At 44.5% G+C, this 23,082-nt stretch overlaps 1 protein-coding gene across 3 annotated transcripts; it reads left to right on the top strand.

The window, feature by feature from the left end:
* Positions 1 to 394: 394 nt before the first annotated feature.
* PHF11 (PHD finger protein 11) lies at positions 395 to 23,053 on the top strand. 3 transcript variants are annotated; one of them, XM_083884925.1, is made up of 11 exons: positions 395 to 607; positions 5,836 to 5,954; positions 6,789 to 6,924; positions 8,438 to 8,545; positions 9,299 to 9,432; positions 12,291 to 12,337; positions 15,518 to 15,570; positions 15,962 to 16,028; positions 17,841 to 17,963; positions 19,169 to 19,240; positions 21,782 to 23,053. In XM_083884925.1, exons 3-11 carry the CDS (start codon positions 6,817 to 6,819, stop codon positions 21,919 to 21,921), a joined length of 852 nt encoding a protein of 283 aa, XP_083741051.1. In that variant the 5' UTR covers positions 395 to 607; positions 5,836 to 5,954; positions 6,789 to 6,816; the 3' UTR covers positions 21,922 to 23,053. The 3 variants fall into 3 exon arrangements, with proteins under 3 accessions (XP_083741051.1, XP_083741050.1, XP_083741049.1); XM_083884924.1 differs by lacking the exon at positions 395 to 607 and adding an exon at positions 916 to 988; XM_083884923.1 differs by lacking the exon at positions 395 to 607 and adding an exon at positions 1,171 to 1,359.
* Positions 23,054 to 23,082: the final 29 nt, after the last annotated feature.

The raw sequence follows: 23,082 nt of genomic DNA on the forward strand, positions 1-23,082 counted from the left end.
CACTTATCAGCATGCAAAATATTTATCCAAAAAGCCTCTTTCCATTCTTTCCATGCTTCTTCCTTTGTTTATTAAAACTCATTTTTATAACCATTCTGTGGCCTCATTCCACACATTTCAGAACTACACAGGCCACTTTTTTTCTTTCTTTTTTTTTTTTTTTTTTTTTTTTTTTAGCTGACACGGGACGCAGCCTCACCTTTCACAAGGCAGAGTGTGCCCAGGTGGCCGGGAAGGCCAATGGCACCCCGGCCTGTATCAGCAATAGTGTAGCCAGCAGGCTCAGAGCAGTGACTGTATCCCTGTGCTTGCCCCTGGCGAGGCCACACCTCACATCCTGTGTTCAGTTTTTGGGCCCCGAAAATCAGGAAGGGCGTGGAGGTGCTGGAGCGTGTCCTGAGAAGGGCAACAGGACTGGGGAAGGCCAGGAGCACAACCCCTGTGCAGAGCTGCTGCTGGGGCTGGGGGTGTTTAGCCTGGAGAAAAGGGGGCTCAGGGGTGGCCCAAGCCCTCCATAGAACGGCCTGAAGCGAAGGCGGAGCCAGGGCGGGGTCGGCATCTTCGCCCTGCCAGCAAGTGACGGGAAACTCCGCCCGCCGAGGTTTAGGTGAGACCGTAGTTCTGTGATTCTGGGATCAGTGAAAAGCGAACACGGGGCTGGGGAGGGATGCAGGATATGGCTTTTCCCATGGCGAAAGCCCTCGGGAAGTGGCTGCCGACACGGGTAATCGAACGGGCATCGAACCCGTGTACGCGCTCCGTGCCCCCGGCGCGCCCCAATGCGGGAGCGCCCGGCCACGCCTCCCTTATGACGTCAGGCGCGCCCTTCCGCCAGCCGCGCTGGGGCCGCAGCCAATCAGCGCCGCGCGGGGCGGAGCGTCGGGGGCCCCACCGCGCATGCTCTGTGCCCGGGCCGGGCACGCTCACTTCCGCGCGGGACAGTTGAGGGCGGGGGAGGGGGCGGCGGGAGTGGCGCTCGCGCGGGCCGGTAAGTGCCACCGCGGGGCGGGGCGGGGGGGGCGCGGAGCCTCCTCAGCGCCGCTCAGGCCCCTCAGCGCCGGGCAGGCCCCGCGCTCCCCCCGCGGTGTCAGTGAGCGGACCCTGCCGGGCCGGGGCCGAGCGGAGCGGGCGGGGCCGTGAGGCGGCGGCGGGACCCCCGTGCGGGCCGCCCCGGGGCGCCGGGCTGTGGTAGCGAGAAATTCTGGTGTGGCACCGGCACGGCTGCCCCAGAAAAGCTGTGGATACCCAATCGCTGGCGGCGTTCGAGGCCGGCTTGGATGGAGCCCTGAGCAGCCCGGTCTAGCGAAAGATGCCCTGCCCGCGGCTGGCAGGGTGGAACGAGACGCTCGCAAGCGAAAGGTGATCGGAAGGACAGCTTTGCTTGTTCGTTCTTGTTCCCGGCGAAGTTTGGGTGTGTTTGTTTTGTAATGGCGTGGGGAGAGTGGGGAAGCGGATGTGGGTCGTGTTTCGTGGCATCTCCAGCCGTTTTCCTCACAGAGCACAAATGAGGAACACAGGGAGAGTGGGGTGACAGGTGCGTGATTTCTTTATTTCTTTCTTTCCTTACTACTTCCCTAGATCCAGTCCCGCACTGCGCTGGAGGGAGGAGCAGAGCAGGAGCTGGGGCAGTGGGTTCAGTGGCCTGCTGGGGGTCAGGGGACTTGAGCTCTTTTCCTTACTCCCTGTGAGGAACGAGCCTCAATCTTTTAAATTTTTTAGACGTTTAATAAGGGGTAAAAAGGACAATAACAGCACTGGGTGTGTAGCTGTAGCCAGAGGCACATCAGCTAACCGTAGCCTTCATCACCATAACTCCTGTATACTTTTTCTATTGCATCGGTCAAATATATATTCATAAAGATTATAGACAATCTTTGAGCTCGTTTACACGTTCTGGGAATTCTTTAGGTTGGTTCGACCCCTGCCGGGGGGTCAGGGGTCCTCAGCACATCCCTTCCTTAAACCTTACCTGACCGTGCCGGCAGTTTTGGCTACTCCCACAAGTGCTTTAAATCAGCATCAGCTATTCCACAGATATATCTGAGTATTTTCATTGTTGTCAGTTATTTACAAAAATAAAAGCGTTAGTTGTTAATTTACAGCTACTTCTGCAAAAGTTAACGTTATAATGCACAACACATAGCATTCACTTTAATATTTGAAAGGGTATGAGCTACACTGGGGCCAGGGCATTAATTGTACTATATCAAAAGCAGTTAAAAGTGATTACAAACTGTACTATATCAAAATGATTGTGATTAATAATAATTTACAAAAGCCAGTACATAATAGGGAAAGCCAACAACTACCTCGTTATTTATAGCGCAAATCTTATACTAAGAGGTTCTGTGCCTTAGTCTGCTCCTATGTAAAGATGTGTAAAAGATGGATATTTACATAAAAGAATGCTTTCAGAACTGGGTCTGGAGAGCAAGTACTCAGTCAGACTGGTAATGGTGCAGCAGGATTGCTGAAAGTGGCGCAAGCCCTGCACTCTTGCCAGCGCTGTTCTCGCTTTTTACTTTCTGTTTCCTTTCCTCTAGTCACTGCTGTGAAAAAAATGAGGAACCAAAACCAACAGCTCTGCTTCTAGGAAATGGCAGGTGTGACTGTTCTCTCAGCTGCTGCTCTGTCTACTGTTTTGAGCAGAGGGCAGCAGAAAGGCCCCTAAATCTTACAGCTGAATTAGGCCCCCTGGGTTCCCTGGGGTGCTGGCAGTGGAAGCAAGGGATTGACTAAAACAGCAGGTGAAAATCCAGCATTGATAAGTGGAAGATGATGAATGTGCCAGAGAAACAACCACAACACTGGTGCCCTCCCTACTTAATCTGATACCACTTAGGGAAGAGATCTGGGGAGCTGTGATACTCTGTAAGACTGGTCTAGTTGGCAGGGCAGTATGGGCTCATTGTTTGGACTTGTTGATCTCAGAGGTCTTTCCCACCCTAATTGATTCTGTGACAAGTATGTGACAATCCTCACTGAAAGGCATCCCTTCTGGGGGAGCCAGGAGGACAAACCCGTGGGTCTGTCCCTCTGGTTTCTGTGTTGAATTCTCACCCTCCAGTCAGGTACAAATCAGGGCACTTCTGTACGTCCCATTGTTTGTGGTCACATTGCACAGAATACACCAGAGGTGCAATTGCTGCAGAACATTTCCTGGTGAGCAAGGGAAGAACAAGGGCACAGGGCTCCCACGCTGCCTCACTTGCCTCCCCAGACCTGTGGCAGCACAAACCACCACCCTCCACCCAGTTTTGTCTGCTCTGACCACCGTGGGCCCCATTGCTGGTTGAGCTTTGTGGTTTTTTCACTGCTTTGTGCTTCCAACAGTAGTTCTCTGGAAGTGTCAGCTCTGCACTCAGAAGAAAGCTAAAATGTGATTGGAATGGTGAGAGTTATTAAAGAAGAAAAATACAGAGTGATGTTGTGACTTTGTAGTGTAAATTGTAGCCCCTCCTTTTGAAGGTGGTTTGTTCCTCTCTGAGTGTAGCTGGAGGAGTAGAGAAGGCATAGAGGTGAATAAAACTGCAGACCAGCTTATGTACAAAGAAAAGCTCCATAGTTTCAGATTCCTCGACTTTAGAAAGAGACAGCAGGAGAAATAGTAACAGAGTAATGCTGTCATGAGTGCTACTGAAAGAGTGGAGCAAGGTTTTCTTGCCTTTTCAGACAGTTCCACAAGTGTCGACTGGAATCCCTGAGTGGTGTGCTCTAAGCCTTGCAAAAGCAAGGCATTGTTCAGATGAAATGTAATTAAACTGTGAAACTTGAAACCTGCCCTTAGCCTCTCCCTTCTTGCACAGGAGCAGCCAGCCAGCTCCATTGCCCCGTTTAGCTCTGTGTCCTCTTCCTGGCAGCACTGTGTAGCAGAAAGCTCGGGAGGAGCACAGGCTCCTGTGGGGGTGTGTTGGGTTTGCCTGGCCAGGTTGGGTTGGTGTGGGGGCTACAGGGGTGGCTTCAGGGAGAATCTGCCAAAAGCTTCCCCTGTGTCTGGCAGAGCCAGTGCCAGCTCCAAGACTGACCCTCTGCTGGCCAAGGCTGAGCTCAGCGGGAATGATAGTAATGCCTCTGTGGTGACACATTTAAGAAGGAAAGAAAAAGAGTTATTGGGCAGATATAATAGTGGGCAGAGAGGAGTGGAGTGGGGATATGAGAGGAGCAATTCTGCAGACACCGAGGTCAGTGGGGAAGGAGGGGCAGGAGGTGCCCCAGGCGCCAGAGCTGGGATTCCCCTGCAGCCCCTGGTGCAGCCCATGGGGAGGCAGCTGTGCCCCTGCAGCCCAGGGAGGTCCGTGGGGATGCAGAGATCCATCTGCAGCCTGTGGAGGAGGTGGATGCTTGAGAGGGGGCTCTGGCCCCGTGGGAGGCCCATGCTGGAGCAGGGTCCTGGCAGGGACCTGCAGACCCCTGGAGAGGGAGCCCACACTGGAGCAGGTTTCCTGGTAGTTCTTGTGACCCTCAGGGGGCCCCACTCTGGAGCAGGCTGTGCCTGAAGGACTGCACCCCATGGGAGAGTGACCTGTGCTGCAGCATTCCTGGGGAACTGTTTATGGGATGGACTCACAGAGAAGTTAGTGGAGGACTGTCTCCAGTGGGGAGAGACCCCACACTGGAGCAGGGGAAGGAATGTCCCTGAGAGTGGCAGGAACAAAGAGTGATGGACTGACCAGAACCACCATTCCCCATCTCCTTGTGCCTCTTGGGGGATGAGGTAGAGTTTGGAAAGAAGAGATGGGTGAAGGCAAGGTGGTTTTAAAATTTATTGTACATCTCATTATCCTGCTCTGATTTTGCTAGTAAAAATTCAGTTAATCATCCCCAAGCTGAGTCTGCTTTGCCTGTGATGGTATTTGGTGAGGGATCTCTCCCTGTCCTTAAGCCATGAACCCTTAGTTATATTTTCTCCTCTCCAGTTGTGGAGGGGAGTGATAGCGTGGCTTGGGGAGTGCCCGGCATCCAGCCAGGGCCAGCCCAGCACAGGGGGCAGGACATGGGGCTAAACAGGGCAGTAGGTGCAGGCTGGCTGCTTCTGCACAGAGGGATGGCCAAGAGCTGTACTTCAATTGCTTCAGGATTCCTGCAAACGTGCTGGAGGAGTCCTAAGGCTGACCATGATCAAGTGTCTTCTGTTCTCCATCAGCACTTTTTCAGAGCCTGTAAGAACACCAGGGACTGTAGACTCCACCATAAGCCCCTTCCTTAAAAAAATTCCTAGAGCTGGATCCTCTGAACAGGCTTGAGCAGGCTCTATGTGTCTGCATCAATTCCAGGTATTGGTTTGCTGCAGAGAGCTTTTCCTGTATTCTAGGCCATTCAGACTCTAGCTCATTCTTCTTTTGAATTTTTTTCTATTCTAGTTCTAATATGTCTTTTGTATTTCTGTTTGTTTGTTGTATTTATTTATTTATTCATTTATTGCTCAGGTTCTGAAACTGATATGATGGTCAGTGTAGAGATGGGTATTGCTTTGCTTACAAGACATAGAAGGACAGGGGAAAAAAGACTCCAGCTGTGTGCAAAGACAAAGTGACTTGTGATTATAAATAAATTGTCAGTAGTGTGAGCCAGAGGGGAGAAAACATATAAATATCCTCTCTTCTACTCTGGTGGTGTTTTCACTTGGGGCTACCCAGTCTGTTTTATGCAAGGAAGATGGGGACTGACAAAAACAGTCTGTTGAAACCCAGAAAAAGGTTGCAGGATTTGTTGAACCATGAAATTTCCTGCCTATTTTGTACTTGGGCCTTACTACCTCTCACTAGAGTAATTTAACTTCAGATCTTCCTATTCCTTGAATGTAAATGCAGATTTTTCTTCCCCCTTGTCATACAGGAGTTGGTGCTGTCAGAGGTGACGTCTCCAGCAGAGGATAGTTTGGAGTATCACACCTTGTAGGAGTGGGAAGTTGTGGAAGATTTCTGTGGTGGACTTGCACAAGAAACACAGACAAAGTAAAATTTCTGTTACAAATGTTGTGGGGTGGTGCTCTAACCTGCTGGTGGGGGATGTGTGTAAAGGCTTGTCCAGAAACACTTAGACTGCTTTTGTGAAGTAAGTAGCTGGCCTTAGAAGTTTGCAGCTTCTGAGAAAGACTGTGTGAAGAAGAACAACTAAGACTTGAGGGGATATGGCCAGAAAAAGATAACAGGTGCCCCTGGGGCAATTCCCAGGGCTCAGGGAAAATTTGGTCACTCCTGTTAGCATTTCACCTTGTTGAGAGAGAATGTTTGAATCTATATAATTTATGTTTTTTTCTTGTGCCCCAATTTACTTGCAGACCTCTCCACACTACTTTGCTACATCCTTCTTACAGTAAGAAATTAGTGTTTCTTCCTTGTCTTCTGTGAACTCCTGGAAGGCACTGGCAAAACTCGGAGGCAGCTGTTTTTCTATCCTTTGTTGACTTGCTGACCTACACGTGGCAGCAGTAGGTTAAGAAAACACCATGAGTGATTGCCCTCCTCCAAATAAAAGGAGTTTCTCACCTTAGGGCATGACTTGCTGGGCTGCTCTCAGATCTGGTTTTGGAGCAGATATTGCCAAGCAAGCAATATCTCTTTCTCTTGCTCTAATTGCTGGAGCTCCTGGGATCTGGGTTCCGTCCCACTGCTGTGCCAAGAGTAGTCATTTCCTCTTCTACTAATAGTTGTTACTGGAAGAGCAAAGCACCAAGAGTCAGGGGATGTAGGTGAAGGAGCAGTTAGAGGGCAGGTGTTGGCAGGCTCTGCTTTCCTCTGTCCTGCTTGGCCTATGGAAGTTGTCAATTGCTTTGTGTTTTGTCCCAGTTTTCCTGCTCCTGGTGCTTCCTGGATAATGGCGAAGATGGTGAGAAGAACGTGTGCGTTTTGTTCCGAAGGGGAGGCTGGCTCTGTGATGTATATCGCCACAGAGAGGGATATTGCAGCTCATCAGGATTGTCTGGTGAGTGCCTTCAGATGGGCAGTACTGAAGAGAAGTGGAGAAGCAATAAGGGGGAAGTTTCCACTGCTTATCTGGTTTTGGTTTTGCAATGATGTCTGGATTGAAAGGCTGGTTACTCAAACCAGCAAGTTTATATGAGATTGAAAAGCTGTGAAAAGCAATTGGGCTTGGCCAGGATTTTGGAGTGGAAGAGGATGTATCTGCACAGCTGGAGCTGTTGATTTGTGGTGTTTTCATGTGTGTCTGTTGCTGATTAGTGGTCCCAGACACACATGAAAACACCACAAAGACCACATGAGGTTAGCAACAGGAACAGGTCTTCTTGAGATGCTATTGAGACTCATCCTCTTGGATGAGAATTCTCAGACCACAGAAGATTGTGTACTTAAACCTTTGCAGGAAAATATCCATATCACTTGATGGTGAAAAAACTGTCCATTGTGTGCCTTATTTAAAATAAGGAATAAAAATATCAGAAGTTGATTATATAAAAATATTTGTAAAGCTCTAAGTGTGTCGCAATCCTTCTACTCTCATTGCCTCCCCTTTATTCTGGAATGTTGATGGAACTGGTTCTTGGTATTTTTCTGTTACCTTTTTTGGTTGGTTATTTTTTTGTCAGAATGTTCCACAATGGCATTGTTTGTTTTATTTGAAACTAGTTTTATTATGACTTTAATGTTTCTCAGTGTTGAATCTTTTCTGTCTCTCTCTCTCTTTCTCTCTCTGCTTTTTCTTTTCTTCTTTCTTCTTTCTTTCTCCTCCCAGCAACTTTACTCATTCTGTGCCCTAGGTTTGTTTGCATTGTTTGGGTTTTTTTACAATCAGCTATCACCTTCTGAGCAGACAGACTGTGCCTGCTAGTTGATGAAAGGGTAGTTCCCTTTTGTTTGGAATTAGCTACATATAATGCTTAGGAAAAAAATGCCTAAAAGATTATTCTTCTTCACTCATTGTCATTGACATGGCTCAGTAGTTCTGTGGAAATTAAAGTGACCATTAAAATGTGTGCATTTTTAGTGGGTTTCTCCCAGGATGTGTACATTGTTTCTGGTTTTTTCCTGCAGTCAGCTGTTGTCAGCATTGTGCTGTATGGAAATCTTGTTACAGAGAGATGTTGCATTCCGCTGTATGTCTGAACAACCAGGCACATAATAAGATGTCCAGGGTGTGGAGGTCTGCTGCCTGAAGATCTTCTCATCCTTAGTCCGGGAAACCTTTCAGATTTTCTTTGTTCATGTTTTTAATAAGTTAACTTGCTCACCTTAATATCTTTTCTTAGTTTGTCTTCAGGTTATGTGAAATCTCCTGTGCGGAAGGAGAAACTTATTTTGACTGCAGAAATGTTGAAGCACAACCCCTTGTTCAGTGTGGGTGAAACCTCTTGAAAACAGAGAAAAATCAGCCTCCTTAGGCAGGGCAGGTGCAGGAAGAAAAGATGTATTCCTTGTCTCTTTTCTGCACTGGTGACTAAGTCATTCTTATTTTTTTTAATTGTCTCTTTTGTCTTTAGTTATTTTCCTCAGGATTTGTGGAATCTGACGATCATAACTCAGAAAATTTGGGAATAAGGTTTGATGTGTCCTCAGTGTTAAAAGAGCTCAAGAGAGGAAAGCGACTGGTAAGGAAATGTTTCCGAATTTGCACTTAGTCCTATCTAGTATTGAGGGTTGTCTGGCCTGTTCTGTGCTTTAAAAAAAAAAAAAAAAAGTATTAAAGTAGCTGGTCCTTCTGATCTAGTAAGATTAGGGAAATCATGGGTTTAGTGTTGGAGTCATTGATTTAACATTTGATTTGGTGAAATTTAGTTCATTCTGTATTAAAATGCAGGTGGGTTTTTTTTCTGGCCTTTATGTCCTTTGTCAAAGTTTCCTGAGACTTTGGTAAAGACCTAAGCCAATGCCTGAAACAAAAGAATGCAATCCACAGTTGTAAAGGGGAACGCTTTCTGAGTTCAGCAGAAATAAGATTATTTGAATCAGGATTTTTTTAATTGCCTTTGTCTTCAGCAGCCCTCCTCCCCTATGTCCTGGGTGGAACTCTTTTCATTATGAAGTTAGCCTAGAAAATATAAATACAAACATTAACACCAATTAATGTTGAAATAACTTGGGAAGGTTTCTCAGTGCCCTCGAGTGGCTCTTTGCCTCATTTGACCAATTTAGCAGTATGAAATAGAGGTAAGATAGCAAAAAGGTGGCTGAAATAATGACCAGGGTAGGAGTTTGCGGGAGTGAATTTGCTTGATGAATTACACAGAGGTGGCTTGCCACGGGATACTGGATTTTCCCACAGAGAATGGCATTTGCCCTGTCTGGCAGGATTTGGAGTATCTGCCCGTGGCATTTACCTGCTGAACCCAATCCCATTGCAGATGTGCAACTTCTGCCACAAGAAGGGGGCCACGGTGGGCTGCGAGGAGCGCAGATGCCGCCGCAGCTACCACTTCTTCTGCGCGCTCTGCGACGACGCCGCCGTCGAGACCGACCAGGTCAAAGGCGTCTACCGGTACTCACCCAGCGCCCGCCCGGGGGTGGGGCTTCCTTGGGTGGGGCTTAAAGGGTCTCGTAGGGAAGGAAATGAGTTCTCTCCTAAAGCGATGCTTCATCCTCTGGTTACAAACTGTGGGAGAAATGTTGTCATTTCCCAGGAAAGCTTCATTGCAGTGGGAGGGAATCTGTTTAGTGCTTGAGCCTGTAACATCACTGAAAGGTAACAAGGCCAAAACTGAGTCAGTCCTTATTGACTCTCTTAGCTAATCATCAAGAACAAAGACTTTTCTTAATGTCACTCAGATTCTAAATTTTTTATTGGTTCAGAAGCTCCAGTAAACGTAGTCTGAGCACAGAGCAGTTATAACACTTCTAGATCTGCTCGCATCAGGCAAATTTGAGTAATTTTCCCTCCCTATGCTAGCAAAGAACTTTGATCACACCAGAGGCCTTGTGTTTCAAGTATGTTGCTAGCATTAACACAATTGAATGGATTCTAAGTAAATTTTCTGTCCTGATCATGCTATTCCTGTTGTCCACTGTGTCCTTGGGCTCCTTGCATTGCCATTGACAGATGGAACAAACTGTTTGGAGGATGCAGATGAAGGGGTTAAAAAACTGGGGCTTCACGGACCTTTTGAAATGCTGAAGTTATAGTAAAGTCTGAGGTGCATAAAAAAGTCCTGATGCTCATTTCTGTGCAAGGCCAGAGAGATCACAGGTCATGTTAGATTAATTTGGGAATCATCTAATCACTACCTGTTTCAAGAAAGGGTGGACTAATGCAGTCCGTGGTAGCAGGGGAAGATGGGTCCTTTTGTGTTAAGACACTTGCCCTCCTGGCAATTAATGCATCTGTGCAATTCTGTAAGCCCAGCTGTGCAGGGAGGATGGGATGTTTAACTGATGCTTTTAAAATCTTAGTGAATCTGCAAAGCTCATGAAAATGGGAAGATGGAAACTTTCTGTGATCGCAGATTAAATGGCTCCCATTTTATAGCTTTAGAAAGGATAACTCAGGCTCAAGAAGACTGAACTTATATTGAAAAACAAGTGGGACTGAGAGCAGTCTGGATACAAATTGGTAAAGAAGTGCTTGCATATACAGTTTGGTGGCATTTTGGAGCTGGTGACCTTGGGGGTTTGGAAGAGGGACGCTTAAAATGGCTAGTTTTAAGTGACTGTGTGACACTGATAGCCTTGGAAACTAGGCTACAGCAACCTGTATTGAAGAGCTGGGAAAGGACTGGATTGGAGAAAGATACTAGGACAGCTTTCAAGGATTTGAACCTGAAGACTTTTGCACAGTAGCAGTGGCATAAATAAAGCACAAAAATTGTGGCTAGCTAAAATTATTGGAGACTTGAAAAACAGTGGCTGTGAATTGACAGCCCTTGCACATTTTCATGGTGGAATATACTGAAAAGAGAGGGTTCCTTCAAGTGAGGGGCAGAGCTGGTGGTTTTAAATTCTGAGTTACCAACGTTGTGATGATGAGTAGCAATCATCAAAACAAATCAAGCAGAATAAAAAGAGAAAGCATCTGGTGCTGTGAAAGTGGCCAGTAAGAGTAGAGGTGGAGAAATAAGTGCAATTTGTGCTGCTGTCTTGCAAAAATGACAGTAGGGAAGTGCTTGAGTAGTAAAATATATTGTCTGTACTTTATAAGATGTTCTTGTGATTAGGATGGGTTGTTTTTAACTAAAAGACTAGAACTAAAGGGAGGGGAAGAATAAAAAACATTCTCCAAAGGGCAGCATTAGAAATTGAATAGAAATAAGGAGTCTCAAGTATATAGCTTTCTGATTGCATTGTTAGGCATACCTAAATCTGATTTTTTTGTGCTTCAAGATGCATTTCATGCAAAAGAAGTTCCTCATCAAGGCAACAGTCTGCATTTCTAAGGGCAATGCTTCTGCTTTTGTTAAAAGAATGACAATAATTTGAAAATGTCCTAGTAAATGCAGTTCCCTTTAAAAATTACAATAGTCCTGGAAAATAGATTTGTAAGGAAGAGATAAACTAAGCCATGTTCCTGACAAGGCATTTTTGCTTAAAAAGTTACTTGGGATCCTTCTGTAAGAGAGGCATATTGTAAAAGCTGGTTCATGTTCTCGGCACATTATTGTATCCAAAAGATAAGGAATGTTTTCAGATACATTTGTTGCATTTCGCCTCTTCCAAGGAATTCACATTGCTCTCCTAGAACCTCTGAAAATCCTCCCATTTCACATATTTCTGAAGCCTTTAAGTAAAAAATGAACGGAGCAGCTTTAGGTACTGGATCTCCCACAGGGTTGCCCAGCTCACTTCAGATTTGGGGGCCATTCCCAAGCCCAGGGCAGCGGGAGCGAGGGGCATGGAGATCTCACCGAGCGAGTGCCCGGTGCTGTGTATGGAAGGTGACACTGAGCAGACGAGTCTGAGGAGGCTCCTGGCCCATGTGGGGCAGGGCCAGGGGGCAGAGCTGCAGTGGCTGTGGTGGAACAGTGTCAGGACTGCGGGGTTTCACCTCAGGAGCCTTAATCTCATTTCAGTGTCTCTGGCACAGTGGTGGCCACACACGTGAAATGTGCCAGTGGCAGGCCCAGACAGGGTGGGCTGATGGAACTGATCATTCACAGCTTCAGTGCTGAGAGTCCACTGAGGCTTGAGAAGTACAGACACAAGGTTGTGCATGCATGAGACTTCTAAGACAGGTGGTTTCTGAGGTGGGTAATGTTGAACAAAAAATCCTGATATTTTTTAACTGTCTTTCAGTTTGTGTTCAGTGAAAAGAGGGGAAAAAATATTGTTAAAATTGGTCAACATAACTCTGTTTGCATATTTATTAATACTTCTTCTCTTTTTCTTGAAATTGAACTTAAATTTTAGAGTGTTCTGCCCAAAACATGACCCAGGGAATAGGACCAGTCACTGTGGTGAGTTTCTTTAATGACTTCATTGACTTCATTTGTTTTGAAAGTTTGGATCCTACAGTCAGTAATTCATATGAACAAGATAAATATTACCACCTTCATATTGAGTGGTGGATTCCTAATCTTGCAGGAGTGGTTTGGTTGAGATCCACATGTATGCACAAAAATCAAGAAGGTTTTTTGAAGTGGGAAAAGTTAAAATTTAATCCTCCCTGAATCTCCTTGAAAACTGACTTAAACCACAATGGACCCAATCCTTCATGGAATCATTATTGCTCTTCTTTGGGCAAGTGGGCCCAAGCAGCTGGAAAAGTCCATGTGAGACAGGAGAGCCACACACAAGTTTGCACTGGATTAGCAAGGAGAGGGCTGTTACAGGAGAGGTCACCTTGGGATTTTATCTGGGGTTATGCAGACATTCACATTTGCATCTTCTGTATTCACTGCAGTAGTTCTTAAAATAGGCCCTTTCGTTCTGAAGGATCCCAAAGAGCTTTTTAAGTGCAACAGAAGGATTGTACAACCCCTGTTTAACAAATGCTTGCTTCCTGTGCTGCAGAAATGCAGCTTCATTTGGCAGTCCTGGCCCTTCCTAATTCAGAGGCATTTGGGAATCCCAACCAAAGCTAGACCTTGTTAGCCTAGTGCATACAACTCTGCTCACAGTGAGGTGGGCCCTAGACTGGCCTTCATTTTGAATTTGAACTCAGTTGACCTGTGAGCACTTGTGCTGGGAGTGGTGTGCTCTCACTGAAATTAGCAAATTTTGGCTAATCTTCTTGACAGAGTCTTGCTCTACCTTGATGACACTTAAGGGATGGTTTAGGTGATTATTATTTAAGCTTTTAGTCATGAAGGCTGGGGCTTCTTAGCCAGACATATAGTCTGTTTAATATTTGATATTGCTGTGGTTCACCAAATGCATCTTCATAGTTTACTTAGTAGCTTTGCTTTTTACTTATCCGTAGTTCTGAGTACTGACCTTTCTCTCCTGTTCAAAATTATTTTAATTTCTGTGGTCTAATGGTTGTCTGTTGGGGCTGCCCAGGGTCCCAAGTATAAGTACTGGACAGGCCCAAGATTGCTTTGTTTCCAGTACCAGATAATATTCAGCCATTGGGTCCAGCCCTCTAGACCACCTTGTTCATAAGGAGGGCTTAAGTCTTACAAGGTTGAATCACAGAATGATCTGGGCTGGAAGGAACTTTGAAGATTATTTAGTTCCAGCCTCCTTGCCTTGGGCAGGCACATCTTCCACTAGACCAGGTTCTCAAAGCCCCATCCAACCTGGGCTTGAACATTTCCAGAGACAGGGCATCCATAACTTCTCTGGACAAACTGTTCTAGAGTGTCACCATCCTCACAGTAAAGGATTTCTTTATATCTAACCTAAACCTGCTCTCTTTCAATCTGAAGCCATCTCCCTTTGTCCTGTCACTACATGCTCTGGTACAAAGTCATTTTCTGGCTTTCTTGAAGCCCCTTTTAGATACTGGATGGTTTTTGTGTCTTCAAATACTGTATATACAATGTTCCCTGGGAAGAGTTTTCTCCTAGAGGAGTTCTTCCAGAGGCATTTAATTTAGAGACCTTTTGTTCATGAGGGGTAAATGGATTCTGCTGGCAGTGTTTAACCTGCCTCCTGAATGAGCTTCTCTCTCCTCCTGAGAGTAGCTTTGCTTTTTTTTTTTTCTGTACCTTGGGAAGTGGGGAACAAGTGGGAGAGTTGAGTAGAAGACACTTGGTTCCCCAAGCCCAGTGTCTCTTGCTTCATAGTTTGGAGAAAATGGGGCCAAGGAAGATCCCCTTATTCTTGGTTCATACAATATTCTTGTGTTGAAATGTCAGCACTCTGCTGTGTGACTGGACGGGGATAAGGTGCCTTATGGGCCAAGAACTCTCCTTGGAGCTCTGTGCAGCAAGGATGGGAGAGCAACTTGGAAACAGGCTCCAACCTCTGTTTAACTGGAAAAGTTGGATGTGGGCAGAGTAAAGGCTGACAAATGCAGGAGAGCAGCCAGCACTGTGCAGAGCAAGAGGAGTTGGGCTGCTCTTCAGACTGTTCCTCTTGTATAAGGCATTCTTACAGTAGATATCAGGGAGAGCTCAGAAAATCCCATCTTGTGTCAAAAATACCATGCTGGACAGCAAGGAACACCTGGTGTACCTACAGCACTGTCTCCCACAGTGCCCCAAATTAGGCCTTACAGGTTTGTTTTGGATGAAGTGAGAGACCAATTTTCTTTCAGGCCATGAAAAATGCGAATGTTCAGCACCAGTGCCCAAAGCCCAAACTTGTTTCCACAGCCTGCATGTACAACAGTGGCTCCTCATTCCTCTTGATAGGATGATTTCCAACAGGAAAGCCCTTACTAAGTGCTGCCCAGAGGTTCTGGAATTAAACAGGGAAGGGGAAGTATAACCTCACTGTACTTTAAACATTCAGGTTTTGGTGGGTAGTTGCACTCCTCTGCCTTTCTCTGCTCCCGCCATGTCTTCCTTGCCAGAGCTGTTCTTCTCTGCTTGTGATACTGTAGCTGTTTCCAAAAGCTGCCAGTTATGATGTTGGCAAGAGTCTGCTGTGTGCTATGGAAAGGATAGAGTGAAAGCAGAGATAATTTTTCAGAGATTTCATACCACATCACTACAAACACTTTGTGGCATAAATGGTATTAAACTGACAAGTCAAATGGCTTCTGGAGGTTTTCTGGAAGGGTCTTTACGTTGATGAAAAACTTAATGTCATTTGTATGTCTTTGAGACACCTAAATAATTCTTTATGTAGTTTTAGTTTTGAGGGTGAATTAACATACATAAGAAGTGTTTGGAAAAGGAACCAATCAGGGTTTTTTACTACCTAGAGGTAGTGCTGCTGCCAGGAGGAATAAGTTCACTCTGCCACAATTAAAAATCAACTGAGTTGAAAAAGTTAAGTGATATCCTAATGCTATAATGATTTGCACTTTTTCCTAATGGTTGGTTCATGCTTGCAATTTTCTTAAATGGAAACAGTGTGAATTCTGCTGAAATGCCAGGTGTTTGGGGAAGCTGAAACATACTTCTGCCTTGCCACACGAAGTGCCTCACTTTGGTAGCTTTTTTGGGAAAAGAAGGAATTTGAATGATGTGTGATGGTCAGTCCGAGGTTGTCACTTTGTTACTTTGTTGTTTATTGATTCCTAGGTGCGGCTAATAAGAAAAGAAGACGTACATCTCCCAACATCACAGAAGAAATGGTAATTCAGAATTTCAGTAGTACTAAAATGGGGGACCCACACCTGCTACAGCAAAGGACTTACAAAGTATTCTGACATTGTTCAGAAAGAGCCTTGGGAGTTCCCAGCAGGCATTTGTTAACTTCTCTGCTATTTGCAAATGCAGTGGTTAAGGAACATAGTGTCCCAGGTGTTTGGCTTTTCTTAAAGGGTTTTTGCTTTGAAACACTTTTTGCTTCCATTTTCAAAATAGAATGTCTGGAGAGGAATATTGTTAGCCATGCCAAGAAGCTGACTATATTCACAGAAATGTGGACTGCTTTTTATCTTTCTGCTAAGACAGAATATGATTATGAGAACAGCAATAAATGTCAGCATGATGTAAAAACACATTGTACTGATTTTCTTACAGAGTACAGAAGAGACAGCAGAAGAAAATCATTTAGGAATACTAAAAAGAGAAAACAACAGGCATAAAGGTGAGACTCACTTTGATACCAGAAGGGTTAATTTAGTTTTTACTGTGCCTGTGAAAGTTTTAGGCATGCAAACACTGTTCCTCCAGCAAGGACAGTGGGAAGACAAGAAGTCATGTGGCTCAAGAATGCAGTGATAGATGGAACAAAGGACTGAGTCTCTGGGAACCTGGGGTGGGATTTATGATAATGGATGAATTGTAGTGTGTATGTAGGGAGTGTATATAAGCAACACACTTAACACAGAATCAAAGTGTCCATAGAATCAAGGTTAAGAGTATCCCCTGCAGGACCTCGAGCCTGAAGAAAAGATGCCCTCTTTAATACAACTTCAGTATTAAAGAGGCTTATTCTGATATTTTGGACGTTTGATAACAACTTTATGGAGCAACTAGGAGGTACTGTGTGTGATCTGTTATGTTGAAGTGCAGAGCTTGGAGATGGCTGGTAGCAAATGCTGTGCTGCAGATGTATCTTTGTGATTCTCCTGAGATGAGTGGCTCTCTGTGCTCTGGCGTGGCAGCAGAAGTCTGATTTGTAGAATGTTTTAATAACTGTGCAGCCAGCAAATGCCTGTGGTTTGGCTGAGTGAGACTTGCTGTGTGCTCTGAGCTGGTGGTTCAGATGGAAATGCCCCCAGCCTGGCTGGCTGCTGCATTCAGCTCCTTCTCCTGCAGACAGGGGTGCCTCTGCCTCCCTCCTCCATATCAGTACAGTTAAATCCAAACTGGGAGCCCTGGAAGGCGTTAACAGAGAACACCTGAGGAGGAGCAGTGCATCTTACCTTTGGAAACCTGGGTGTACACAGGGGGCTTAACACAATACAGTGTTTTACTGCATACATGTGATGTTACAACAGTGAGATGGATCACAGGACCTATCCTTCAGTGCTGCAGTTTTCCTGTTACCCTGAAGCTCCTGCTGCAGTTGCTTGTTGGGATTCTGCTGGCACTTAGAAGTTTGGAATGTCCTTGTGGTGATTATTCACCCCACTATGGATATGCTTAATGTATGGGCATGGTATTGCAAGTGGCTGCCTAGTGGTTTTTTTCTGAATTTCACTACCACTGTAAAGAACAGGAAACCTATCAAGAATCCTGAAATACTCATGGAGCATCTCGTGTAAGTGAGATGGCATTTCTTTCCTCACAAATGTCTCCACTAAAATGTACCATTGTTTTTTTTTAATGGAAACTGGCAGACTTTTGTGAGCTATCCTATGGCTCTTTGCTTTCGAACAGCCCATTGCATGGATCTTACTAAAACTTGTCAATGACCTGCTGCTCTGAGAGAAAGTGGTTATTTCTCTATCAGTCCAAATCTGACCAAGTAGGTATATAAAATGGACTGTAATAAAGAAGTTTAGTTGCCTGGATCACTTGGAGTAAAAGTAGCCTCAATTTTACCAAATCTACTACTGATTCATTTATTGCACTGTTTTCTGTGCTTTAGCCTGCTTGGTCCATGGTGTGGTCCTATGGATTGCTGAAAATGCAGGCAAGACAAATCACTAGGGGGTATCATGAGCTTTAGGAAGGGCACATTTAGAGTTGTGGAGCTGTTTGTTTGCTTGTGATGAACAAAGCCAAATCTAGAGCTTAGGGAATTTTACACCCAGCACAGTGCTTACATTTGCCTGGCTACTTTTTTGTTCTCTCTGGAAAGGGCTGTGTGGGTGGCTGCAGGAGCCAGAGATCTGCACAATTATTTGTTACTGGTGGAAGGACTTTGGCCAAAGTTTTAGTTTCTGAAGAGAGGGAGCAAAGCCCCCTTTACAGATCACTTCTGTATGAGAATGCTTTTGTGTTTTAACAGTTCGAATAGACTTCGTTAGGAAGTGCAAACAAGCTGGGCTTCTGGATGAGATATTTGAAGAAATGCTGGACACACTTCACCTGGCTCAGGAAAAACTGATGGATGACAACACTTCAGAAACAGGTATGTTCCTGGGGTACCCATGGCAGGGACCCTGCTGTCACAGCAGAGGTGCACTTGGCCCTGGCCAGATTCCTGAGGGGATACCGTGGTGCCAAATAACTCAGTCCTTATTTCTGCAGCTGTGCAGGAGGTTGAGAATGACCTTCCCTTTTGAATGACCACTTACAATGAAAGTTCCAAGGAACTTCTTTCTCAGAATTATGTAAGAGCTGCCAACTTCGCATCTCTAGTGAGACCTTCTGACTTGAATTTTTGAAGCCACCTTTTACATGTTGGCATAAGCACAGGAAGGTTCAGTCCAGCCTCTTCTCCCAGGAACTGGAGAACAGAGAGGTCCTGAAGAGGACCAGGTTTTATTTAGGTCATAAGTCTGTTGCTCTTGCAGCTTCACAGAGGGACCAGCTGTCTGTTAATATCAGCACTCCCTTCTGAGTGAAAATCCCTAAGTATGTACATTTTAAGGGTTTGGATGATTTTTTACAACTGTACTGTCAGCTGTTAGTGTCTGTTTGAAGGTTTTATGGGTTTATCACCTTGTATGAAGTATTTTGTTTTTTAAGAATTCCAATCTGATGTTGCTTTGTCCACAACATGACAAAAAAAAGTTCGACCCTTCCTCTCCAATTATCCTCCCAGATTTGCAAAGTTAGGAGTAATACCTTAGCATAAAGAATTCTATTTTATGCAAAGTAACTGAAGCACGTGCATGGAAAGTGAGATTGTCCCACCTGGGAAGTCTTCCTTCATGAGCAGCTTGTGTGTCAATTGAACTCTGTGAATGTTTTGTATTTTGCTTCAGCAGAAGCCTCAGGTATGAAACTGAGGTGCAATTCTTGGATGTTTCTTAACAGCAAGCAGGGATAGCTCAGTCCCACACATGATCTATCTGGAGGAGTTGGTACAGTCAGCTCTGCCATCACGCAGTCCCAGCATACTAAAGTGAAACATGGATATTGCTCTTCTTTAAATGCACTGTTCATGTGATGCAGACCCAAAAAAGGAATAACTTTCTGTATGAAACAAAGGAAATAATTGACAACTTGATCCTTCTTTCTCAATACTGATTATATGAGAAGAAAGACATCTTAAAACCTCAAACAGTCGGTATGATGGAAAATAAGTAATTACTGTTTTGTGGTCCTTCTAATGTAGGGCTCTGTAAACCTTTGCTCAGTAGTATTACATCAAATTATCTCTTTCCCCAGAGTATGAAGAGACAGTAATGGCACTGTTCGACTGTGGACTGTTTGAAAATATACTGACAAATATTTATTCAGGTATGTGCAGAAAAGCTGTCAGAGGAGCAGTTGGTCTGGGGTTTGGCACTGAAGTTATTCTAATGAAAATTTTGATAGAACAATCATTTAACATGAAATTTCCAAGGAACTTTTTTTTTCTCAGTGTTATATAAACAATTGAATAAAAGCCATGGCTAGCTGAATCTTTAGAAATATAGTATATCAGTACACCTGGACTGGGGGGCCATTGTGGTTTGAAAAACAAGATGAGAATGCTCAGAGTGAAATGCAAACAAAGGCAGGAACAGTTGCTTGGGAGCACTGGTGTGGAAGGAAACTCTGGGGCTTGGACCCTAAGCTGTTTGAAGCAACAAGGGTGAAGCTGTTTTTCCCACAGGCAAGTCTCGTGCTTCCCATTTCCCTCTCCAACGGTTGTTCTAACTTTTGCTTTAATTTATTCTGGTGAAAAAAGTTTTAATTAGCTAATGTTGATGTTTGATATGTGAAGATGATGTTTGCTGTTTCCCCTTCACATGACTGAAAAAGCCAGGCTTCTCCCTACAGTCTTCTGTTCTTGCATTAAATTCCTTTTTCAGCAGTTGGAGTGTCTGGTGTTGCAGCTGTCTGACACAAAATTCCACCAGTGCCTCATCTGAGGATATTAAAACGTCTCTGCTCGGAATTCCTCATGTGACATAACCTTGGATCACACTTGTTTCTTTCACTGCAGCATCAATTATTTCATCCTCTTCTCAGCTTACGGGAAAATCTCTTGATACTGGCACCTCCCTGCACACAACAACCATGTGATTTTCATGAGTACTAGTTGTCCCCTCTCCAAATCCCCACAACTGAAGCAGCTCAATTCTTCCTGTACTACACAATCTTCTTTTCTGAGACCTTTTAATTTCAGGGTCAGTAGTGAGGTTGGATCCAAAACAGATTCAAGAGGAACTCTTAAAATGAAGCAGTGAGAAAGGAATGAAAACTGTGTTAATTACTCTTAAGTAAGTGGCCTGTATGGGGATTGAACCCATAACTGTGGCATTAGCACTGTGCTCTAACTAACTGAGCTGCTTTGTTATTTTCTGATAACTAATTCATACCCAGACACTCTCTAAGAGGATTTTTTCCCCTGGTTCCACTTGTACATGTCCAACTTCTTCAAGTATATGTCACCTGAGAGCAGAGGGAAGCAGCATCTCCCTCTCTTCAGTCAGAGCTAGGCTGGGGCACCAGGTCCCTCTTCAGTGAATGCCAACAGAATTTCCCATGGGCAGCAGGCACTGACATTGCACTGGCCCGTTTTCAACACCCACAACCAACTTTGGGTAGTGCATTGGAAAATGTGTCCATGTCCATCATCTTCCACATCCACCCACAGGCAGCAGGTGCTCTGCTTTCTGTGCTTTCTTAGTACAGAGGAAGAAGCAGCAGGGAGGCAAAAGGCCAAACTGCTTTACTTTTATTTATTTATTTCTTCAATTTCGTTTAGGCTCTCTTATTCTGAATGGCATAGGATAAACAGATGGAGAGAATTTCTCCACTATAGTCATTGCAATTTTGGAGACATCCTTCAACATCTTCTCCCCCAAAAGAGGAAAAATACATTCCGTTTGTACAAAGTATCTTCTTTTTACTAGAATTTGAACTCTCAACATTCTCACACACTGAGAAAGTTGTTTGTTGTTCACAGAGCAGCCTTGCTGCTCAGAGGTCACCAACACCTCTGTGTGTCCTGTTAACTGAACAAAGCAGGTGCTCCATTTAAAACCTGCAATTAACACTGTAAGGTTGCGGTAATGCTTCTAAATACGGGCAAGGTTCCTTACTGAGCTCTCCCTGACTTCAATAATCTTTAACATTAGGGAAATGGAAGCAGCAGAGGGAAGCAGAAATGCAGTCAAGCAGGGCTATGCAAATAAGGTAAACAACTTGGTTAATCCCATCAGGATTCTGTCAATAATGATTTTGCCAGAAGCAGGAGAATAAATGCTCTTGAATTGTGTTTTTGTGAATAGAGTTGTTGACTGCAGTTGTCCAAATCATCGATTTTTAGGTTTAATTTTGTTGTTGGCTAAAATCCATTAGGCTTGTAAATTTGTTTTAGGAGTGTGATTTAGAGATGGTATCTTTAAAGATTTAAAATGCATCATTGTTGGAGTTCTCACACAAACAGGCCCTGCAAACAGAACCATTAAAATTCATATGCCAGTTAACAGAGGGGGTTAGTAGCTAAATTAGTAGTTTTTACATATGATGTTTTAAATTTATCTCAAAACTACTCTGTTAGAGATTGCAGCATATGGATGGCAGACTCCTGCTCTGTGCTTTCCCTGACACACCTGCCAGGCTCTCAGCAGCCACAGAGTTCAGCTCTTTTTGAAGATAACAGGTGTGCAGGGCAGTGGTTACAGACATTGCTGCAGAAAGGCAAAAGTTTTATTGTAAGTTAAACCAAGCAGCGGGAGCTCTGCAGAATTAATGAATATGAATAACATATTTTATATTAGTTATGTATAATAATAAAATTCTCTTATCCCTTAATAACAAAAGCTTTTTACCTCTTTTTCATAATAGGAACAGAAGAAAAAATCCAGAAACTTCTAGAAAACAGAAAAAGATTGGATCACAAGATTAAGCTACTGCAGGACGTAAAAGAAGTCATCCTTCCTATTCCAGAGAACAGGGCCAGTACATCCAGTACGGCATCTGAATAACCCCTGTCTGTGATGGTGCAACAGTTAGGATTTTCTAATATCTAAGTCGGGTCAGTGCCCAATTCCCCAGCCCCAAGAAGAGGGCTGAATGGGGTATTGCACCCATTTTTATACCTCACTGTTGAAATAATTAAACAGTCTTCAAGTTTTCACATCTTCATCTTCAACTTTTCCCTGGTTCCACTATAAATTTCCATTTATATTCCACAATGGAATAGAAAATGAATGTTATAAACTAAATTTAGCTTTTGCAAAAACTCAACAGAACCCTCCAGTGAAGACTTTTTTCTCAAAGCCAAGGGCATGTTCAGCTGCCCCAGAATAGTGGGAGGTCTCTCCCGGCTGGGCAGCAGCTGCCTCGCTGTCCATGTCTAGACAGTGATACTTGAAGCATTACAGTGCTGCTTTGGTTTTCCAAAAAAAGATGAATGAGCAGAACTTGCACACAAAGAATCCTGCTGGATTATAAACAGGAGTTTAATTTAAAAAGCCAAATTATTCTTTTTTGACTGGTCCAGGTGTAGCTGTTTCTGCTGTAATGGTAAAGCTGTGTTTGCAGGCAGACCAGAAAGGGTTGGGCGTTATACTCAGAGCAAAACAGTCACTGGATCTGCCTTTCTCCATTAAGAAAGGGTTTAGCTTTCATGTTTTGTCTTTAAAATATTGTTTGAATACAGCAAAGCATTATTCAGCCACAACAGGCTAAGTAAAGGAAATAAAGCATTTTTTAAAGGAGCTGTGCGTGGAGTTGTGCTCCCTGTCCCTGCACAGGACATGGCCAAGAAGGGGGAATGCTGTCAGTCCGTGTTTTGTCCAGCCCTTGGCTGAGGGACAAGCAGAGCACGGGCAGCACTTGGCATGACATGTGTGACATCCTGGTACAACAGCTGTACTCTCTCCATGAACACTTGGAATTTCTCACTTGAGCTTGTTCTGTAGGAAGGTGGGGATTAATAAGCACAGAGTAACAAACTCTTGAACTATAAGGTGTGACTGCTTCAGCAAAATAACAGTAATTTTAAAAGTTTACACAATTCAAGTCTGCTGCCCTTCTGGGCCTAGAAACATCACCAGTTTGCTGCCCAAGCCCAGGACTTGAGTGCCACTCAGCCTAAAAAAAACCCCCACCTAAACCAAAAGTGCATTAACAAGGAGCCCTGT

Source organism: Zosterops lateralis (assembly GCF_965231275.1).
Source record: "Zosterops lateralis genome assembly, chromosome: 2".
Classification (NCBI taxonomy): Eukaryota; Metazoa; Chordata; class Aves; order Passeriformes; family Zosteropidae; genus Zosterops; species Zosterops lateralis.